Source organism: Hippopotamus amphibius, chromosome 9, assembly GCF_030028045.1.
Source record: "Hippopotamus amphibius kiboko isolate mHipAmp2 chromosome 9, mHipAmp2.hap2, whole genome shotgun sequence".
NCBI classification, from domain to species: domain Eukaryota; kingdom Metazoa; phylum Chordata; class Mammalia; order Artiodactyla; family Hippopotamidae; genus Hippopotamus; species Hippopotamus amphibius.
Genome location: NC_080194.1, coordinates 61,847,630 through 61,870,235, shown reverse-complemented (window position 1 = coordinate 61,870,235; position 22,606 = coordinate 61,847,630). Strand labels below are relative to the sequence as shown.

At 35.7% G+C, this 22,606-nt stretch overlaps 1 protein-coding gene across 1 annotated transcript in view; it reads left to right on the top strand.

The window, feature by feature from the left end:
- The window catches only part of TYR (tyrosinase), an 80,220-nt gene that overhangs the window by 1,187 nt on the left and 56,427 nt on the right, over positions 1 to 22,606 (top strand). Inside the window, exon 2 of the mRNA XM_057695297.1 lies at positions 8,308 to 8,524. Within this exon, the coding sequence (XP_057551280.1) occupies positions 8,308 to 8,524 (217 nt within the window). The remainder of the gene's footprint in view (positions 1 to 8,307; positions 8,525 to 22,606) is intronic.

The window sequence follows — 22,606 nt, the reverse complement described above, 5'->3', positions numbered from 1 at the left end:
AAGGTACTTGGTTCATCACTGTATCTCCTAGCACCTAGGATCGTACCAGGTAAATGTAAGACCTCATGAAGTACCTATTGAACCAATGGATGAATGAATATTTAGATGATTAAGTGAATAAATGATTTAGGTCAATGTTTCTGAAATTTTCATCACAATAAAATTCACACAATGCACAAATTAGAAATACAAATTCCGGGCCTTATTCCAGGAATCCCATTCATAAGAATCTTCAAAGGAGGGTCCTGGGAAGACATCATTTACTAAATGTCTATGGTGATTGTTACCATCAGGAAAGTTTGGGGAATATTACTCAGATTAAATCTTCTTTTAAAATAATATATGAAGCCCCTGAGACTCAAACAGGTAAATAACGAAAATAGCTGATATTCATTGATTAATTAGCATGTTAAGAGGCTATGTTGTGAGTGTTTTTGTTCATTAATTCATTTAATACTCTTACTAACCTTTTCTTATCTTAAAGATTTGAAAAAAACAACCTGAGGCATAAAGATATTAGGTAACTTGTACAAGATTGCAGAGCTAGTAAGGAGCAGAGACAAAATTTGTTCTCAGATAGACTGGCTGCGTGACCATTCTATAACATTGAATATTTCCAAGGACATGTCTGCTATGATGTCTTTAGCCAGAGGATCTGGCCCATCCTGCCTCACTTTTTTCAATAGGATACAGAAGAAATTGTCATTTTTCCTAATTATGTGCAAACTTTTGAGGTACAGGATATGGGATTGCTATTTTGAAATTTAATTTCTATTTCTCCTATTCTGATTTTTTTCACTCTGGATTGGGGCAAAGGGTAGCCAAAGAAATATGCTTTTAATTATTTATCATTTTAAAACCATAAAGTGGAAGGAATGCTTTTCTGCCTATATTCCAAACATTTCTAATACAGCACTTTTGACTAGCAGTGCTTTATGGAACTAAGCCCAATATTTAAATGAGATGGGAAGAATCTTGCATTCTCGCCCAGAACTCTGCAATTTTGAAATGTGGATGGCTTCCCACCCACCATCCGTGTACCTAGTTCACACACCTTCCAAATGGAGCCTGTTGAAGCTTATCGAAAATGGCCACTGTAATATCTGGTGTCACTAACGTCAGCTGTTTACCAAGAACAAGGAGTGTATTTGTGCAGGAAAGGTTGGAAAAAATGTGCTTAAAAAAAAATCTATTTCAATAAGTCTTCAGACCTCCTACCTTAATCTATAAAGTGCAAAACGCTCATCTAACTCTCACATCCTCTGTTACTGCTTAAAATACTGTTAAGCTTGGATGCGGGATTTTCAGTCACTTATAATGCTTTCCTTAACTGTACAGCTTTCCTTGACCCCAAAAAACTGGAGGATTATCTAAATTACCAAAAAGTTACAATATCCACACTGAAGCTTAGTAAAAAAATACTAATTGATATTTAATTACATGAGATGTAGTCTTCTTGGTAATGCTCAAATTATGTTTGTATTTTTTTCTATTCATTTATTGGTTATTGAGTGGAAATTTTTTCTTTTTCTTTTTCTTTATGATTGTGTCCAGCTTTACTTCTAAATAAAACTTTTTGGGTCTAGTAGGTAAACTCTAGGTTAAAATTGCTGCAACATTAGATTCTATATTGATCTATGATGAAAATACTGTGTAGTAGCTGGTGTTAAAAATAAGATTAGGAAATACAAGGGACAAAGACCACTGAAGAAAAATGAGCAAATGACAATTTAAATAGGAAGGTGAAATGAGTAAACATTTATATACACCTACTGTGAGTGGTGTTACCGTCTGAGGTGACAATCAAACCCTATTCTTGTTGACTGCTTCCATTCCTTTGCAGAGCATCTCTGGTTACAGTCCTTTAAAAATGAAGGTCAGTTATTTATATTGGCTTAATTCAGCAGTTCTCAGTATCTTCTAAATCACTTAGGAGCTTGAAAAATTGCATGTGCTCCACCCATCTACCTTCTGCCAGAAAATCATATTCAGGGGATCCACTGTGAATTCCAAGCTTCTGTTTTTTCAAAAACTTCTACTGTAGGTCTAATGCACAGCCAGCACTAAGTATCACTGATTTAATTAATATGGAAGTTGTTTTGGTATCTCTTTCATTTTACAAACTCAGGTTTTGTAATAAACACACCACTAGTTTAAATGATTTTGCTGAATTGAACACTCAAATCAAGAACTAGACTGTTTTATGTGAGATGGTGAGACCAAATAGCTTCCAGAAATGGTGAGTTCATTAATATCTTCCTAATTAGTTAGACTCAGCCCCTTTGGTACAAAGCCTCCTCCTTTTTCTTGATTTCAGATATCTTTTACTTGACACACAAAAAATAGAGTTTTTAGAAAGTCATAGGATTTATTAACTGAGCTAAGAGACCTTCAGTGGTGTGTAGTGTAGTGCCTACATTTTGTAAAAGAAGATAGTGAAGCCACAAAAGGTAGGATGATTTGTCTAAGGTCACATAGCTGAGGACCAAAACCCAGTGCCTCTGACTCTAATGCTATTTCAAGTCAACCATATTGTTTCCTACTTATAAGGAGCCATTTAGGTTCTGAAGGGATCAAACAGGCCACTAATTTATAGATGTAAATTCTGACTTGTAGTCACTTTAACTCTCTTAAAATTCAGTTGCACAGACAACTGTGGCAGATATTCTGATGTAGTCCTTTTCATTCATGTTATAGTGAAAATATTCCATTAGATGTTCATTTACCCACATCCTTTACTCAGGTAAAATTGACCCTTTTGCACTATCATTACGCTTTATACAGATTTATATCATAGTACCTATAATTCTTCAATACATGTAATTGTTTTCAAACCTGTCTTCATCTAACAGGCTGCCAGCTGTTCCAATGTGGAAACCATTTCTAATTTATCTTTATATCCACAGAGCCCAGGAACATAATATGTACATGGAATGGGCTTTACCAATGTATGTTGTATTGAGCAAAATTGAAAATCATAGAAATGTTAGCTCCAGTGCTAACATACATAAAAAATTAAACTCTGAATAGACATAGCTAGATTTCTAGAATCTTAAACCATACTTTATAGCACTGGATCCCCAAGGCCAAGAACACAATGATGCCAAAATAAGCAGTAACTCATAGTCTGGAATAAAACCTTTTGTGTAGCTCTCTCTAGGCCTGTGCGTGTGCGTGCATGCAAAAAAAGAAAGCACACATAGAGAAGACCAAGCAAGTTACAACCTGAGTGTTATTAAAGTGACATTAATAATATTTACTGATAAGGTTTTTTCTTAAATAAAATAATATATTAAAAATTATGTACTTAATGTTAGGTTTCATAGAAAGCTTGCATTCAGAATTCACATGCTCTTTTTGTATATTTGTTCATTTATTTTTTGGTTTGTTTAGTGCCCAAAGCTGTTAAACTGGAAGCATGTTTGTCATCAATTAAAGCAGTCCATTATTTTTGGAGGTGGGGGGTGAATATTATAGTACAAATACCTATGCTCAACACAGTTTGTCCAATGTTATGGAAGCAGCAGATAAGCTAGCTATGAGAAGAAAAGGTTTATCAAGGGTAGCTGTCATGATAGATCAAAATAAAGAGAAAAAATATTTCCAAGATGATGGACATGAGTGCAGTGTGGCCAGGGAATTACTCATCAGGTGAAAAGCACATCACATGGAAGCAAACAGTAGGAAGGAAAAAAAAGTTACATTTCAGCAGAGAGTCATGGGTTTTAGGTAACCATGGCAACAGCTCAGTGAAATAACAGCTTTTCTTTTTTCTTTATGAAAAAGATTCTGTGGAATGTCGTATGGTTTACATTTCTTTTTTTTTTTAGATAAATCTCAAATGCCATAATAGAATTTTTGCTCCTAAAGCTGGTTGTTTGTTGCTATTTATTTAAATTTAAGAGAACACTAAGCTCACCTTCTCCATTAATACATCTATTTCTTCTTTCTATCTCCTTTTTTTTCATTTGACTTGGGACACTTGACATTTTTCCCCCATCACGTTTTAAGTCACCCGTGTTGAAACAAAAAAAGAACAAATTCCTCATCAGAAGACTTCTGCCACTTATCAGATGATATTTGACAACTTATTTAGAATCTTTGACCTTTGGTTTTTTTCTCAACAGGAAAAAAATGGGGTGCAATTATCATATATGTGTGTTTTCTGTGTTAACGAAAATACTTAATGGAATGGAAAGCAGAGTAATGCAGTGGAAAGAGTATAGTCTTTTGAGTCATAAGAAAACATGATTCTTGTAACTTAGCTACAAGATCCCGGACAAGTTACTTAATTATCCCGAGACCTTTTTTTCTTAAAAATTAGAATAATATATCTTAAAGAATTATTGTGAAGGGATTCAATGACATCTGTTAATGTAAAATGATGGGTTTAGTATCTGGCATAGTGAGTTTCATGCATGGAAATTATTATCATAAAGTATTTCTATATGATATATTGATGATAGTTATTATAATAATGACTGTTCATCCAGTGTTATAGTCAGGGTTAACAATTTGGTGGCCTGCCCAATAGTCTTGTGTTCAATAATAATATAATTTCTGTCATTATTAAGCACTCTGTACTTGGCACTATATACTAAGTGCTTTACATGGGTAAAATTATTTGATCCTTCATAAAAAGTTGTTATAGTCCCCATTTACAGGTGAAAAACCTTGATATTCAGAGAACTTAAGTAATGTGCTCGGTTTGGAAGCCACATCTGACTGCAGTCTCCATGACGATAACCATAGTAGGAACGCTTTCTCCTACCCTGCCTCCCCTTCTGTATCAAATATAAAAAGAATAATTTGAGATTAAGTTTTTCAAATTATTTCTGGAATTAGGGTAGATTTCCTCCTTGTTACTAATACATTCAGTCATCTGAACAGTTAGTCACTTGGCAGTTGGCATTTCGGCAAAAATAGTTTCATTCAAACCTTTCTAATTTAATTGAGTCTGCTGTAGGAGTCTTTTAGGTAGTAGGATCTTTTGAAAATATCCTGATATGGTTTATTATTCAAACAGGAATGAAAATGATTTCATCTTTAGACCCACTGTGATGTCTAGTTAATCGACATTATAAAGGAATCCAATATATTAAATTCAATGCAAAAGTCAGGTTAGCTTTATTCAACCATCTCTAAGCCATTTACAGGCATTCATAAATGTACTGGATACAGCTTTGAAATCAGGAGGACCATGGATTAATGTTCTGGTCTTGGCTCTGAACATCATATGACCTTAGATAAGTCACCCAATAATTTAAGTTCTCAATTATGCATGGATAAAAGGATTGAGGAATGCCATGAATTATGAAGAAAACTAGGAAATGACATCTGTTAAGCCAGAAATGGTTTTATTTTATTATTAATTATAACATTATATTTATTATTTAATTTTATAGTTGAAGAAATTGAGACTCAGCAAGCCTAAATAACATACTCTTTGACGCATTGCTAGTAAGCAGCTGAGCCAGAATTGAAGTCTACACCTACATGAATTTGGAACCTAATTCTTTTCCACACACAACCCTTCAATTCATAAGTGATATCTTAGTGACCAGAAATTAAAAGCTTGTCTAAGTGTGTGTTGTATAACACAGTAGCAGCCATTCCTGGGGGGCATGGCTCATTCAGGTCCATTGATGGTGATTTAATTTGTATTTACATTCCTGTAGATTGTCAACTCCCTGGAGCAGGAGACTGATAGGATTGTTTTATTTTTAACTGTGATGCAAGCAGTTGACCAAGAAGACTTTTCACTTTTAAAATATTGTTCCATGTTATGGGCCTTGCCTGTTGCCCATAAAATTATTAATCATAATACAGGGCTTTAGATCCTACTAGGCTTTTATACTCTTCTACACTCAGTTGCCACAACATTAACATGGAGATAAAATCATATAAACCTACAAACTCACTTGTGAATTTTAAAAAATGTACAAGAGATGTCTTTCTTATTGAGAGTGGGGCCTCAGTATATGCTTAATAAAAATGATATATTATTGGAAATATCTTCTAGGGCAGATGTTGTTACCAATAACAGGACTAGGAAAAAAATCATGTTCAGCACATGTTGGTCACTGAAGATTCACTGGTTCTCTTGTTTATTTGTTTATTCTTCAATCAAATATTTATAGAGCCTCTATTCTAGATTCTGGGAATGAACGATAATGAAAAAAAGAAAGTTATCCTCATGGAGATTACATTTTTTTTTTAAAGGAGGTGATGCTGACTGTTTATCAAGGGAGATCAAAGTGAATCAAGTGTGAGTTTGACAGACAACCATGTTATCTGCTCCGTGAGCACAGGCCTCCTATGGACTAAGTGCCCATTGTGAACAGTCACTGATGGCAGGGTGGGTCTCTTGCACTTCATATTTTGGTTTAGGGTTGATATTTTGCTACCTGCTTAATTGCCCTCATGGAACCTAAGGCATCAATGATTTTAAGATGAAGAATTAACTTAGATACCACTGAGAAAAAAATCTGCCAATTAAATTATAATGTGATCTTTTAATCACTTAGCATTTTTATTTTGTATTTATTGAAAGAGTTCCTTTTGACTTATTTAGTTAAATAATTTTATCATAGTTTACTCATCTGCCTACATATAAGTGAAACAGTAGGCAAGATAATTTGGTGAAGGATTTCTAAAACTTCATATTTTAGAGTCAGACTTCTTTGATTTACTTTTCTTTTTTTTAAATGTGTAGTTGCATCTTTATTTTCCCAGGAAATTGTTTTCTTTCTTTCCTAGAACTGTGACAATGTTGTATTTTTTAATTAATTAATTAATTTATTGGCTGCATTGGGCCTTCGTTACTGCACACGGGCTTTCTCTAGTTGTGGAGAATGGGGGCTACTCTTCATTGTGGTGCGCAGGCTCCTCATTGCAGTGGCTTCTCTTGTTGTGGAGCACGGGCTCTAGGTGTGCAGCCTTCAGTAGTTGCGGCACATGGGCTCAGTAGTTGTGGCTCATAGGCTCTAGAGCACAGGCTCAATAGTTGTGGCTCACGGGCTTAGTTGCTGCACGACATGTGGGATCTACCTGGAGCAGGGATTGAACCCATGTACCCTGCGTTGGCAGGTGGATTCTTAACAACTGCACCACCTAGGAAGTCCCTGATTTACTTTTTAAGTCAGAGTTGACAATGTCTGTTTTTTCAAAATACTGGTTTGGTCTTGAAGACTAGGTAGAATATCAGATAAATGACAAGGAGTGGACATGCTTAGGCAGGAACAAAGGCATGGGATGGAGAAGCACAGGTGATGCCCAGAGAAAAGTAGCCAGTCAGACTTCAACAGTTGGATTACAGAATTTGTAAACAAATAAAGATTTAAGATATTTTCTAGAGGTAGAATTGAAAGGATTGTCTGATGGTTTCACTGTGAAAGATAAAGAGGAGCAAAATACAAATGATAACAGTCTTAGCATAAAAGAAGATTCCTGGGCTTCTGGTTTAAGCTACAGGATAGTTGATGTGATAAGAAATAGAGGGAGAGGAACAGATATTCTTAATCTTTTTAAGTTTTTTTTATTTTTTAAATTTTTTTAATTTAATTTTTTAAATTATAGTTGATTTACAATGTTGTATTAGTTTCAAATGTGCAACAAAGTGATTCAGTTATACATACCTTTTTTTTTTTTCAGATTCTTTTCCCTTATAGGCTATTACAAAGGAACACATTTTTTATTTTTAAGTGTTCCATTTGAGATGCCTGTGAGATAATGTTGAAATATGAAGTTGGAGGTGGATATACAGGGTTAGAGTACAAAGGAGTTCTTTTGAACTTGGGATAGGAATTAGAAAGTTCTTATCATACAGTGGCATGTAAGCCATGAAATTGGTTGTTACAGCCACAGAAGAAGATATAGAGAAGAAAATATAAAAGAAGACAGTACAGACCTAAACTCTGGGCCATGGCTAGCTTCAGGGGCATACAACCAGTGAAGTCACACAATGGATGTTTAACAGATGTTTGTCAAATTAATTTTCCCACAAAATAAATATCTGACAACAATTATATGAAGTAGTTATTATTATCCCCATTTGCTAGATGAGACCTATGGAATTTATCTTCTTAAGTGGTAGAAGCAAAACTAGAACTCTGTTCTGAATTTTAACTTTTATGGGTTATTCTGCAACCCTCTGAAAGCTGCTTCCTTCAACAATTTTCTTCAGAACATGAATCGCCCAATGATTAGAAATCCAAGTATGGTAATTAGGAATCCCAACCTCCCTATCTTCTCCCTTTGACTTAGGAGTGGAGTCACCCTCCTTTAACATAAAGGTGTTTTGTGCAGATCGTTTGCAGCCAATTGGAGGAGTACAATAGCCGCCAGGCTTTATGCAATGGGACATCCGAGGGACCATTACTGCGCAATCCTGGAAACCATGACAAAGCCAGGACCCCACGGCTCCCCTCCTCAGCTGATGTGGAATTTTGCCTGAGTTTGACACAGTATGAATCAGGTTCCATGGATAAAGCTGCCAACTTCAGCTTTAGAAACACACTGGAAGGTAATCCCTTTTTTCCACTCATTTAAATTTTCTTTTTTTCTGAGTGCATGTTTACAGTCCTTTATCCAAAACTCTGGGACCAGAAGGGTCTGAGAATTCAGAATTTTCTGAGTTGAGGAAGCGCATGTGGTATGTAAACACATATGGCCAGCAACTCTAGCAGCGTGTGGATGGCACACGTAATCTGAAACATGAATGACTCTTCAGCACCATGTATGGATGCGAGCACCTTTGCAATAAATAGAGACAATAAGCAGCCTAATGGAGAATAAAGTCAGGGTTTTTCCGCTAAGAAAATATTGGTGCCAAGCAAAATAATACATTTTTAGACCTTTGTGTATTTTGGAATTATAGATATAAGACTGTGGACCTATCATATTTTTCTAACTTTTAGTATTTTTATCTAGTTTAAAATATTCTGAAAACTAGCCTCTTTGAGACATGTCCATTCTTTTAACTATATTAAGGGTAAAATCCCCATGTCAGGTTAAGGCCCCATCCCATTATCCCTCAAGATTTCTGTACTTTGTTAGAGATTCCTTCTCATAGTCTCTCTGAGGCCTATTCACTTCTCCTGCAAAGCTCTCAACCTTGCTTGCATCTTCACTTTAGCACCTGTTCATTCTTCTCTGCTCAGTGGTGTCTCAGTCATGAAACTCATCTCCTCCACCTGAATTTTCATTATGGAAACAAACCTAAAAACAAAAAACAAGAACATCCACTCAGGTTACAGATTTAATCTGAGTTCTGGGAAGACATAGGGGGCCAATTCCTGGTAAGGCAGTTAACGGCAAAATTTAATAATAGACATTCCACCTCCTGAAAACTCTTTGGCACCATCCCATGGAGACAAAACTTTGTCTTTTCCTATTTCTTCTTCCTTAACTTTTTTTGTTGTTTCTTTTCATTGTGATTGTTGCTTTGTCCTCTAACTTCTGTTGCTCGGCTGTGCAGAATAGTTTCACTGTCTCTTTCATTTCCCTGTATTTTTCCAATCCAGGAGGTCTTAGGGCCTTGCTCTAACCCAGAAGCAATTTAAACAAGGAGAGTATCACCCTAAAGAGGAAACTTGGCGCAGCTACTAAAATAAAAATGATGTTTATTTTCCTTAAATATTATTAGTACTTAACCTTTTCCAAGTCATCACTATGTGCAAGGCACTGTGCCAAAGATTTTGTAGAGCACCGTCTCACTTAACACTTACAACCATCCTCTGAGGAAGACAGCATCTTTATTCCCAATTTAAAGAGAGGAAACAGGATCAGAGACATTAAGTAATTTGGCTACCACCCATTTGGTAAGTGGCAGAGCTAAATCTGTTCCTAGATTTGCTAAGTGCCAAAATCCAAGAGTCCTTTCCATTGTACTCTAATGACCCTGAGTGGGTTGAGTGTTTCTTGAAGGTTGAAAATATCAAGCTGGTCCTTCAATAATATAACACGAGAAGGCAATGCATGCTGCCCAGGAGTCTCTGAGCCTACAGACACAGACAAACGCATACAGACAAGTTGGCAGTCACTGCGTGGGAGGATTGGGTATCCTATTCGACTGTGCAGGGGTTGCTAGCAGCATTCCAGATGCTGACCTGAGTATATTATAAAGTGGGAATCCATCCTTAAGGAAATTATAGTACATTATAGGTTATTCAGGCAGATTTTCTAACAGTGAGATAGCATAAACTTTGTTATTAGGGAACATGGGCTCATCACGGAAATAAGGTAGGGGAGTCTCGCTTCTCTGGGTGTCAAGTCAAGAAAGAAAACTGGCTTGAGCCATGTCAACTCAGCCAGTGGCTTTCAAATGAGTTTCTAATATGCAGAGTCAGTAGAGGACAGCACGTTTATTGTAGATAATTTGCTAATACTAATAAGTTATGTTTGTGAATTATTTTCTTTTTTTTCCAATAAAGTATTCTTATTTAGACATAGTCTGGGATGTTTTCTTGAGAAGAAGAGAAAAGATATTATAGCACATTACCTGGCACATAATAGGTGTTCAATATATGTTTGATAAATGAAAACATAAATAATATCTAGGGCTCTTCCAATTGCATCTAACCCATCACTTAGTTTGTCTATACCTGTTGTATGAAGCCTATTTACTGGTAGAAAAATGTTAGAAAACATTGATCTGAACCACCAAAGAGAGCTTTTCCTGACCAGGGACACATTTATTTACTCTTTTCTTTAGAAATAATTTTAAGCTTGCATAAAAATTACAGCAATAAAAACTGTACAAAAAAAAAAACCTGTACAATGCCACACATAATACCTTCTATCCAGATTCACTCACTGTTTACATTTTATCTTGTTTTTTTCTTTCTCTCTCTTTCATTCAGAACAATCTGAGGATAAATTGCATAGATCAGAACCTTTTACGCTTGGATATTTCAGTGTGTTTTTCCTAAGAATGAGAATATTCTCTTACATGAGCACAGAACAGTTATCAACTTCAGTAGCTTCTATATAGGTGTGATGCTTTAATCTAATCTGTTTATGTTGCAATTTTTTCAATACACTAATAATATCCTTTATAGTATTTTTCTTCTCTGTAACAGAGTCCAGTCAAGTGGCATTTACTTGTCACATCTCTTTAGCCTTCTTTTAATCTGAAATATTTCCACAATCTTTTTTTTTTTTTTTAACGAGATTCACAGTTTTGGAGAACACAGTCCCCCCCATTTTTAACAGAATGTTCCTGCTTTCAATAGAATTTTTAATAGAATGGATCCAGGTAATTTAATCTTAGCCAGAATTTTACAGAAGTGGTTTCATGTCTTTCTAAGAGCATATAACATCTGAATGCACATGATGACCATCTGTCTTACTTTGGTAATATTAATTTAATCCTCTGCTCTAGGTGTGGCCCAGATTCCTCACTGTACAAAATAGTCCCAGATTTCACCATTGGGCACAACTTCAAGCTGATTCTTATGTCTCTGTTTCATGACCCTATCATTTTTTTAGCTCTTTCTTTTTTTCTGGTACAACAAAATATTCGAGTCATCTTGTACCTACACTGCCCAAAGCCTGGAATCAGCCATATCTCCAAGAAACATTGGTCCTTTCAGTGGGGAAGGACAAAGACAAAGATTGAGAGAACATTTTGCTCACTTGAGAGACAGATTTGATCTCCAAACAAGGAGGCGAGATGGGGATGTGGGATGTCTTCGTCTACAAGGAGTGCTCAAGTGAGCGCAGCTGCCAGGAGACCAGGACTGGAGAGTCAGGAGCATAGGCAGATACTGCACTGCACTCCCTCAATATGCAGGTGGAATTGAACTGTCAGTTTTGATTGAACCTCACAGTTACTGTTGCTCTTTTTTCTTTTTGGTCTTGTGAGAGGTGAGGTATGCAATGTACTTCCCATGGAACAAATTCCCACAGCCCGTCCTGGAATGGAGGAACTGTTGCATTTTGTCTACTGAAGTTATTTATGTGACCTCAGCTTTCCTCTTGGATTTAAGTGCAGAAGTAAAGATTGAAAATGTGCAATTTATGAATTGCATAAAAGAGACATGCAATACAAAGAAAAATTAGTATGCATTATAAAAGGTAGTCTTCTGATTAGGTGGTCCCTGTGGAGTATGGGCTATTCGATTCAAAGAAGAATCTTTTCATGTGCAAATCTCTGACTGCCCATGATATCCTGTATTTCATACTTTATAATAATGATAATACAAAATCAGTACTGCTGTGTATATTGGGAAATGGGATGGGCTGACAGTTTAGTGAAGTGGTTAAAGGCACTCAGACTGACTGGGATTTGATTTAAACTCTGCTACTTCCTAGATCTGTTGCCTTCAGTAAGCTGTTTAACTTCTCAGGGCCTTAATTTCATCATCTGGAAAACATAGATAAGAATAATAACTAATAGCGTTCATGTAAGGATTAAATAATATAATACATGTAAGAAATGTATAACATTTCTTCAATAAATGGCAGCTATTATTATGTCAAACTGGAATTAGTTTTTGACAACTCAGTTATCTGTCATTAATTTTTCTGACAATTAGCTTAGAAACTAAGTGTAGACTGCGTCATGAGAAAATAGATCATGATGTGCTAGGTGTAGAGAAAAAATAGGGAGGAGGAAGGATAGAAAAGAAAATTTCTTGAGATAGACCCAGGGAGGGAGCATTTCTGGAGGTAAAAGCTATTGCTTTTCAGAGCGAATTCCCAGAAGCAAGGAGACAAGAACAAAGGCAGCACCTGTTACCTAAAATGAAAGAAAGTACAGGAACAAGGAACAACTCTAATTTAATGCTATGTTCTCAGCCCCAAGCACAGTGCAACTTGGAACCATGGAACATATTTATAGTTGGAAGACTCTTCTCAGCGCATTGAGTTCAACATCCTGCATTTTGCTGAGATGTCCACTATACTAGTATCTCTATGTGGTCTTCCAAGGACAAAGATCAACCTGCCTCATAAGGGAGAACAGGAAGTTCTTTAGGTTAAGACAAAATCTAATTGCATTCAACCTAAAGAGTCCTCCATGAACTTGGTACTCTGGGAAATTATGAAAGTCCAAAGATGTACAAAGATGTCTATTACACAGTTTCTGACCTCGAGGAGCTCATCATCTAGTGAGAAAACATCACACAAACCCATAAAGAAAACATAAGATAATGCTCAATATAAAATGAGATAGGAACCCAGAACTAAACCAGAAATATCTCCCAAGCTGGTGAAAGTGAAACTGGATCTTGAAATGTCAATAATTTCTCACCAAGAAGAGCAGGGAAGGAAAGGCATTTCTAGCAGTGGAAACAACATATGCAGTGGAATAGAAGTATGAAAGCGTAAGATTAGATACAACAAAATAAGAAAATGTATGTGGCTAGAATATTAAGTTTGTAGTGGGAAATAACAAAGTGGTGTATAAGGTTTAAAATATGCCATGAATATCTGTGTTTCTAAATCTTCTCCAGAGAGGGTGAAATAGGCTCCTAAGAATATGTCCACAGATCCCTAGGGAATTAAGAAAATAATGTTTATTCTTTGTAAATGTCATTCATATCTTCCCTGTAAAAGAGATATGTTTGAAAACCCAAAGTTTAAAAATCATGATATAATGTTCATATCTTCAAGAACATGTCTCAATACCTTGTGTGAAACACCGCTATAGACAAGGAGAGTCAAGAGAGGTTTTTAAGCAGGAAATTTATATGATACTATCTATCTTTCAGAAAAATATGAAGCTAGTGCCCATAGTAGAAGGCAGAAAAACTAAGCAATGAGCTGTGGGAGGATGATGAATGCTGAGGGCTTTATGGAAGGTAGGTAGAATGAGTTGAAGTTGAATTGGTTAGAGTATAGAAACTCTTATAGACTCTAACATATGGAGTATCAGAACCTCTTGATGACTAAACAGGAGGCAGAAAGGTAAGCATCGCATTGAGGATGATTATGAAATGTCTGCCACTGACTTCTAAAAATTGGTCCTTGTTTTGTCCACTTAAGCTATACACTACTAAAAAATCTAGTTTATCTTTATGTAGCAGCTCTTCTAAAAAAATCCTTTTATTATGATTCTATAGAACATTTTTTCATGCAGCCCTGCCACTCCTTCTATTTTATTGTGACTACCTGGGAAATATCTTACCTCTTCATTTGCCAGAATTTCTTGAGGAGCAGTCTAGGGAATGGTAAATGAGCTCTGGGCTTTCATGAAAGTTAATTGGGGTTTTGAAATTTTGCATAAAGTCTTAAAGTAACAATATGCATACTTGAAGAGAAAGGCCAGTGGCCAGTCACAATGACGTCTCAGAGGATGATCTAGTTTGCAGTCTCCCAGTCTAGGAAATGGACTTTCTTAGCATATCCAGAAATGGTCACACAAAGTCAAAAAATAAATAAAATTGAGAATGGATGTGTAAACCAGAATGCTAAGGAGATTCAGTGGGGTGAGACATTCTAGTGATGGGAAGGCTCAACCCCTCCCCTACACATCTTTACCAATTCTGAGAGAACCAGAAAGCTGAGTAGCCTGGTATAGATTGGTGTACACTGACTCAAAATGAGGTGGAGGGTTTTGAGAAAGAGTTCATCTAGACCAGGAAAACATTTCTGAGCCTGGATTACTTAACTCTGCAGAATTACCACCTTGCCAACCTCGTAGATAGTCTGAACAGGCAATGATCCTGATCATAATAATAACAATAGCAACCTCTATGGGCAGGACTTTTTCATTTCCCATGAGCCTGATTACTCAATCCTCACAACAGTCCTGCGATATTTCGTATTCAACGATGAAGCTGGAGCACCACCTTTCAGTGGTTATGTCAATGAGTTTAGGAGACGACCTGTCTTCTTCTAGTTGAATGAACTGATTCAACTCATTTGACCAGAACAACTTTTTTCTCTTTACTCCAAGTTCTCAGGGCAAATAGGACCCTTCCTATTACATGTAAGAAATTCAAACAAGTCTCCTGCATATTATTTTCCAAGTGGGTTTGCTCTGAATTGAGATTCTTTTATTAGGAGATAATGTTACCTTTTTAAAAAGCTTGAAATAATACAGAAGTCTTTGTGGATATGAAAGCATGTTTTTAATATTTATAGGGAAGAAACTGCTCTCAGGGAAGAGTTAATACTTATGATTTAGGTTCACAAAGGACAAGTCAAGCAGAATATCCATATAAAAACATGCCTTTTAAATTCCTAATCAGTGTTTTGCTTCCCAGAGATGAAGGGTAGCAAGACTAGAATATATTGTTTTATCTGGCCACTGAAAGTTCTCTAGTCAGGATGAAGTGAGAGCCTGCTAGAAACTATGACTATTTGAACATTAGGGAACATTTTAATCTTTGCAGAGACAATTTTTTTAGACCTATTGACATTGTTCAGACATCTGGGTGGTAGAAACTCACAGTTTTATATTTTTTTCAGGAAAAAAAAGCCTTAAAAACAGAACAAGTAGTTTAAAGTTTGGGGATATTATTGCTTGATACTCAGTAAAATTTTAGCAACAAATGTGGTAATGATACACCCGAGCTGTCTCTGTAAAAAAAAAAAAAAAAGCCAGTCCCCGTGTATTTATACATTTTTAAATGACTCTTCTGATTCTTTCCTCTTCTACCAGTTGTACTGGCATGCAAATTGTTCTTGCCAAATGTGAATGTTGAGAAAGAATATTAATTTATTTTAGATGCATGTCATCTGGGCTATGAATTAAAACGCTCTGGTATAATGTACGGGCAAAGACCATTTCAGAAAGCTACACTAGAGAAAGAGGAAAAACATTCCATATTGGGCCCTTTAAATGGGCCTTATTAAAGTGGATTGAAATACTAATTTTGAAGGCATATAACAATATATTTGAGCATCAATTCTAACATTACAAGTATCTTCTCCCTCATTTAAAAATGCATTTAATAATTACATATTTAGGCTACTGTGAAGATGTACGCGTACCTTGCTCCTACTATTTACGCAAGATATGTTTCCCTTTTTCCTCACTCTTGTCTTCTCTGCAATCTTCAATAGTCATCCCAGCTTCCCTCATAGTTTGGCATAGGTTACTCACCTTCAAGATATGTATTTACTCATAATAGACAGCTTTCATTTAGTTTTTCATCATTTGAATTCACTGCTGTGGAAAATGGCTATTTGCTAAAGGATAATATCATTTTCCAATAACTCAACTTAAGGTCCTAGAAGGTCTTTAAGGAGCAAATTAATAATGTACCTCTTCTAAATATAGAGTCAGGCATTTGGTCTATGGAGATATCACTTCTTTGGGACAAATCTTGGCAAAAATGCCACCATTCGTTAGCAATAAACCCTGAAAAGAAAAAGCAGAATTCTATTTCATGCATGTATTCACTTAACAAATATGAATTGAGAGACTTCAGGAACCAAAGACAAATTGGCTATGCCTCATGTATATATAGGACTGCTTTATAACCTTCTACAGTGATCAGTCTAAAATATTTTGGTTTCAGTGTCTATTTACAACTCCTACAATATATGGAGAACTCCCAAAAGCTTTTTTTAATGTGGGTTATATTGATAGCTACCTACCATTTTTAAAACTAAAACTGAGAAGATTTGAAAACATTTTTGATTTGTTAAAATAATAAACATTAATCATTACACGCTAGTATAGATAACAAAATTACAATATATTTTCAAAAATAGTAAATGGCATGGCACTGATATATATATTTGCAAAAAAAAAGACATCTGTCTACTTCTATACTCAGTATACTATCATATGGTATTCGGTTGAAGAACTTAAAGAAAATATATCTTCACACATATAAAATTGGAATAGGAGCAATATTTTAAAGATATTTTCTAATAATCCTGGATCTTCTTTTTCTTCTTCTACCAAAACTTACCTAGTGGTAATTTCTTAAATGTTTAGTTGCACTGTCAAAGATGAAAGCATATCAGTAAACTTCTTGTATTTGTCATATTAAAATTCATTGATCTATCTTATATTATGAATAATTTTTTTCCTATAATTAGTTTGTAATAGCAAGCATGGATCATTTGCAAAATACTGGTTCACTGTGATATGCAGATCTTTAAAATGTTGAAATATCTCATTATACACTATTTTAAAATCACATTTATTAATATCACCAACAATCTCTTCAGAAATGTCTTTAAATACCGAGACTCTGGCAAACTTATAGTGATGGAACAAAATTTTCCAGAATTCTAATTTTTGCTTGAAAGTTCAAATTTTCTATAGACAAAAAGTATCATCAGTTTTTTTTATTCTAAGTGACATACTTACTTTCAAGAAATTGTCTGCCAAATGCTTAAATCTGAATAAGCATAGTTTACCTCTCAATTGTGCATTCAGATAAAAAGGGCATTCCATGAAAAGTATGGTTACTTCAGCTCTCAACACAAACACAAGTGCTTTTTCTCTAAGTAACCATCATACTTCAAAATGCAGCAGAAATATTACACATGTGTGTCCCATTCTGGCTTCCCTAGGTTGCCAGAGCAGAACTTAGATCTTTGATATAATTCCAATCCTGCATCTGTTATATGGCCTAGCACTATGTGGGAATCTTAGAAGAAATTCCTATGTAAAAACAATGGACATTTTAGATGGCCAAAAATATAGAAGAATCATAGTCAATACACAAAAGTACACAGATTTCCACTGTATATTATATACAGTATTATATGTATAATATGTATATTAGATATACATATTTTCCCTATTCCCCTCTGCTTTTTGACATCAGTCTTACCAATATCTTTCTGGATACGTCTCCTCAGTGGAAGGAAGCAAAAGCAAAAATAAAAAATGAGACTATCTCAAACTAAAAAGCTTCTGCACAGTAAAAAAAAAAAAAATTAACAAAATGAAAAGATGACCTAGTGAATGGGAAAAGATATTTGCAAATCATGTATCTGATAAGAAGTTACTATCCAAAATATATAAAAACTCATACAACTCAACAACAACAAACAACAAAGAACCTAACTTAAAAATGGACAGAGGAGCTGAACAGACATTTTTTCAAAGATGATCAACAGGCACATGAAAAGATTTTCAACATCAGTAATTATTAGGGAAATACAAATCAAAACCACAGTGAGATATCACCTCACACCTGTGATAATGGATCTTATCAAAAAAAGCAAGAAATAGAAAGTGTTGGAGAAGATGGGGAGAAAAGAGAACCCTCTACAACTGCTGGTGGGAATGTAAATTGGTGCAGCCACTGTGGAAAACAGTATGGAGATTCCTTAAAAATTAAAAATAGAACTACCATATGAACCAGGTCTTCCACTTCTGAGTATCTGAAGAATATGAAAACACTAATTTGAAAAGATATATGCACCCCTATGTTCATATGTTCATTGCAGCATTATTTACAAGGTATGCAAACAACCTAAGTGTCCCTCAGTGGATGAGGAATAAAGATGAGACACACACACACACACACAATTGTATACTAATCAGCCATAAAAATATTAAAATTTTGCATTTACAAATACATGGATGGACCTTGAGGGTACTCTGCTAAATGAAATAGAGAAACACAAATACCCTATGATTTTACTAAACAAACAAACACAAAAGAAAACAAACAAAAAAACCAAAATAAATCAACAAACAAAACCAGAGGAAAACAGATAGATACAGAGAACAAGAGTAGTGGTTACCAGAGGGGAAGGGGTTTAGCGAGGGCAGAATGGGTAATTGGGGTCAACCATGTGATGACGGATGGAACTGAAATTTTGCTACAGTGTATACAGAAGTTGAATATAATATTGTACATGTGAAATCTATATAACATTATAAACCAATGTTACCTCAATTAATTTTAAAAAATAAAACTTTTAATTTATAAGTCTCAAAGTCTTGTCTTAAATTAAAATATCACAGCTACAAATACCAAGGGTTAACTCTAGTCTCCATCATTTTAGAGCCAATCAATTTCATGCCAGAGACTATGAGTAATTATCCTTTCCTTCTTTACAGTTAAATTTAGGAGGCTCAAAGTGATTGTTTATTTATTTAGGTATCAATTTCAGCATAAATTTCTGTTACAGCTTTAGCTGGGCCCAAGAGAATACATGTTAAATAGAAGCTTGTGTATACGGTGAGATACCACTTTCCTCTAGATAAAAGCCATTTAGTTGTTAAAAAAATTTATTAAAGTTACTGCATTGTACAACTCTAGAGGCACCATCCAAATTTTATTGTATTTGCTCTAGGGAATGAAATTATCATAGAATATAATGTAAATGGTACTTCCTACGGTTGTGTATTTTTACTGTACTATTTTCTCTTAAAAATTGAAACTTAAAAAATCTAATAGGTAACATTTATTGCGAGGTTACTAAATGTTAGGTATTTCAGTATACAATTTATCTACCTTGTATCAACCATATCCTAAGTGGTGAGTTGTATTTATTATCCCTATTTTATAGGAAAAAAAATGTCAAAAGGCAATGTCATCAGCTTATAGCAACATAGATCATAAGAGCTGAAATCCAAACATAGATCATAAAAGCTGGAATCCAAAGTCAATACTAATTTCTGAGCTCATAACCTCATTGGGAAATGCTTAGAAATATGATAAGGATACCTTGATCCTTGAAGAGCAATTGTTACTAATCGAAAGTCCATGTGCCTGATGCACAGTGAGGCCAACCAATACCTAAAAGTCAGAGTTTGGAGCAGAGAAAGGTTTGTTACAGGAGCTGGGTGGCTCATGCCTTAAAAAAACAGAACTCCCCAAAGGCTTTCAGCAAAACCCTTTTAAAGGCAAGGTGAGGGAGGGGCATTGTTAGTTGTTGCAAACTTCTTGGTATTGGATCCTTTGTTCTTGCAGCTGACCGTATCAATCAGGTCACGGTCAGGTCACGATGTTCCTGTGAACCTCCAACAAAAGAAATAATATTCTCTGTTCTGCAAATTTTTATCTAAAAGTGTAACACTCTTAAAGGTTAATAGCCAGAGAAGGGGCCCACAGAGCAACCCTTGGACGTCTTCCCAGATGCATGTCGCACCTGCTGGGCAGCTGGTGCTGGGCCAGGCTGGAGGTCTCCTCCGCCGGCGTCATGGCTCCTCACCGTAGCCCACAGGCTCTGCTCCCAGGCGGGGCTGCCGGCCAGCTGAGGGCATCGCTGTCCGGGAGCTTTACAAGCCAAGGTAAAAAGCCAAGCTTTTACAAGCCACGCCATCTGATAATTGAGCTGGAGAAAGGTGAGTGTGCGAACAGGCCGGGTCCCATGGACCGCGACTCAAGGAGACTGCTGCCATGGGGACCGCTGAGACACTGACTGACCGTTGGCGGAGCGGGACCGCTAACGGCCAGCCTCGCACTAATGGTTGCACACTAACGCCCCACCCCTATTGCACGCTCTCTTGGACTCAGGACTTAAGACCCTGTGTAAGTCATTTAACTTAACATAGCACATCTTTTCATCTATAAAATAGAGATAATAATTCTGTACTATTTATCTCTGAACATTCATGTGAGTATCAAATAAGATAATGTTTTGTTAAATGTGGGAAACTGCTATTATTTTACAATGAAGAGTATTTTTTAGGGTTTATTCAAAGTATTATAATTTTGTTATCTTTTGTCAATAATTTTAACCCAAACTGTATTATTTTTCTTTTTCATGCTGTAGTAAATTCACAATCTTCTGACAGTGACCTCACAGTAGGTGACTTGACAATAAAACTTTGAAAGCTTATGACCTTGGAATTATAACTTTAGTGCCTAATAAGTAGAAGAGAATGTATTAATGCAAAGGATCAGTTTTAATAAATACTTGAAATATGGTAATTAATCAGGATAAGAAGCATCACCTGTATGTACTCCAAAAGAAACTGTGGTTCTAAGTATTCTTTCTGAGATTCCATATGCCATTAGTTTCATAGGACATTGCTGAATTAGTCTATTTCTCCTTCTGTTAAAATATTGTAAGAAAGAAAATCCAAATAATGTGGCTTTAAAAAGATAGATATTTATTTTGCTTTCATGAAACAAAGCAGAGGTAGTTGATCCGGAACTAGTGGCACAATTCTATGGTCCTCAACCCCCAACTTCCTCCTCTAGATTTTCATTCTAATGTCTTCATCCTAATCACTGGGAAGAACACAAAACGGGGAAAGGAGTGCATTACCATGTCTCTTTAAAGACCTAAGTTGGAAGTGTCTCTCATCAATTCTATAATATTTTGTCCCAACGGTCACACAGACATGGCCACACTTAGCTCTAAAGGGAAACTGGAAAACGTAATCTCCAGCCAGTGGCCATGTGACTCACATTTAGTATATTCATTGTTTGATAAAAGAGAATTAGCATTGGTGAAAAGAGTAGTGTTTCTGTTACAATCTCTTTTCCTAGTGTTCATGGAAATGTGTAAAATTAAAATCATATGGCTTTACCACAGTATTATGTCTACTAAGCTTCATATAAAATAACATTAATTCTATAGTGGTAAGTAAAGTGCCAAAATATTCTTTTACACCAGACCTTTCAAGTTATTAAACTTCTGAGCATTTATTTTATAACATGAAATTAGAATGTATCAGAGTAACATGCTAGGATGTTATAGACTGAACGTTTGTATTCCCTCTGAATTCATATGTTGGTCCTACCTCCTCCCTAATGTGATAGTATTAGAAGATAGACCTTTGGGATTTAATTAGAACTAGGTGAGGATGGAACCCTCATGAATAGGCTTAGTGCCATTATAAGAATCACAACAGAGCTTGCTCCCCTACTCTGATCTCTGCCATGTGAGGATACAACCAGAATTGTATTTACCAGTTTACAGCTTACAAAGGGGCTCTCACTGGAATCCCACCTTGCCAGCATCCTAATCCCAGACCTCCAGCCTCCAGTACTGTGAGAAATAAATTTCTGTTGTTTATTAGCCACTCAATCTATGGTACTTTGTTATAGTAGTCCAGACTGACAAGATATAGATGCTGTAACAAACAAACCCCCAAATCTAGTGGCCTAACAATAAAAATTGGTTGATTTCTTGCCCACGTCAAGTCCAGTTTGGATGTTAATGGTTGGTGAGTGGCCTTTCACGTGGTAGTTTCGGTGACTCCACTATCGCTCTTCTGATCGGTCTTCTGCATCTTCTGGGAGACAAGGGAAGAGAGTGTTTGGAGGATCCTACAGGAGGAATATATGGATCAAGCCTTGAAGTGTTCTACCTACCTCTGCCCACATTCCATTGCCCACAATTCATTCACAGGGCCATATCTAAATATGAGTTTTGTTGTGCATACAGGAGTGTGAGGTAAAGGGTTTTGTGAACATATTGAATGGAAGTATGTTAGGTCTTTCTGCTTGAGCCTTTTCAATTTTTTCCCCTCTTTTAGAAATTGCTGGGGCTTTTAGTTTGGGACTGAGATGCTTCACTTACATCGAACCTTCAATTCTTGGCTAAGAAAAGGAATTGATTTTCTCTCACTTGCCATTGCTTTTTTCTCCCTTTTATATAATATTTTCCCACTTTTATCTCATTTTTTTACCAAGTAGAAAAAGGCCTTGAAATTCTGTTTTCCTTAGCGATTCCATATTCTTCTTTCCAATGACACCTCCCAAAATATATTCCTTGATTTATG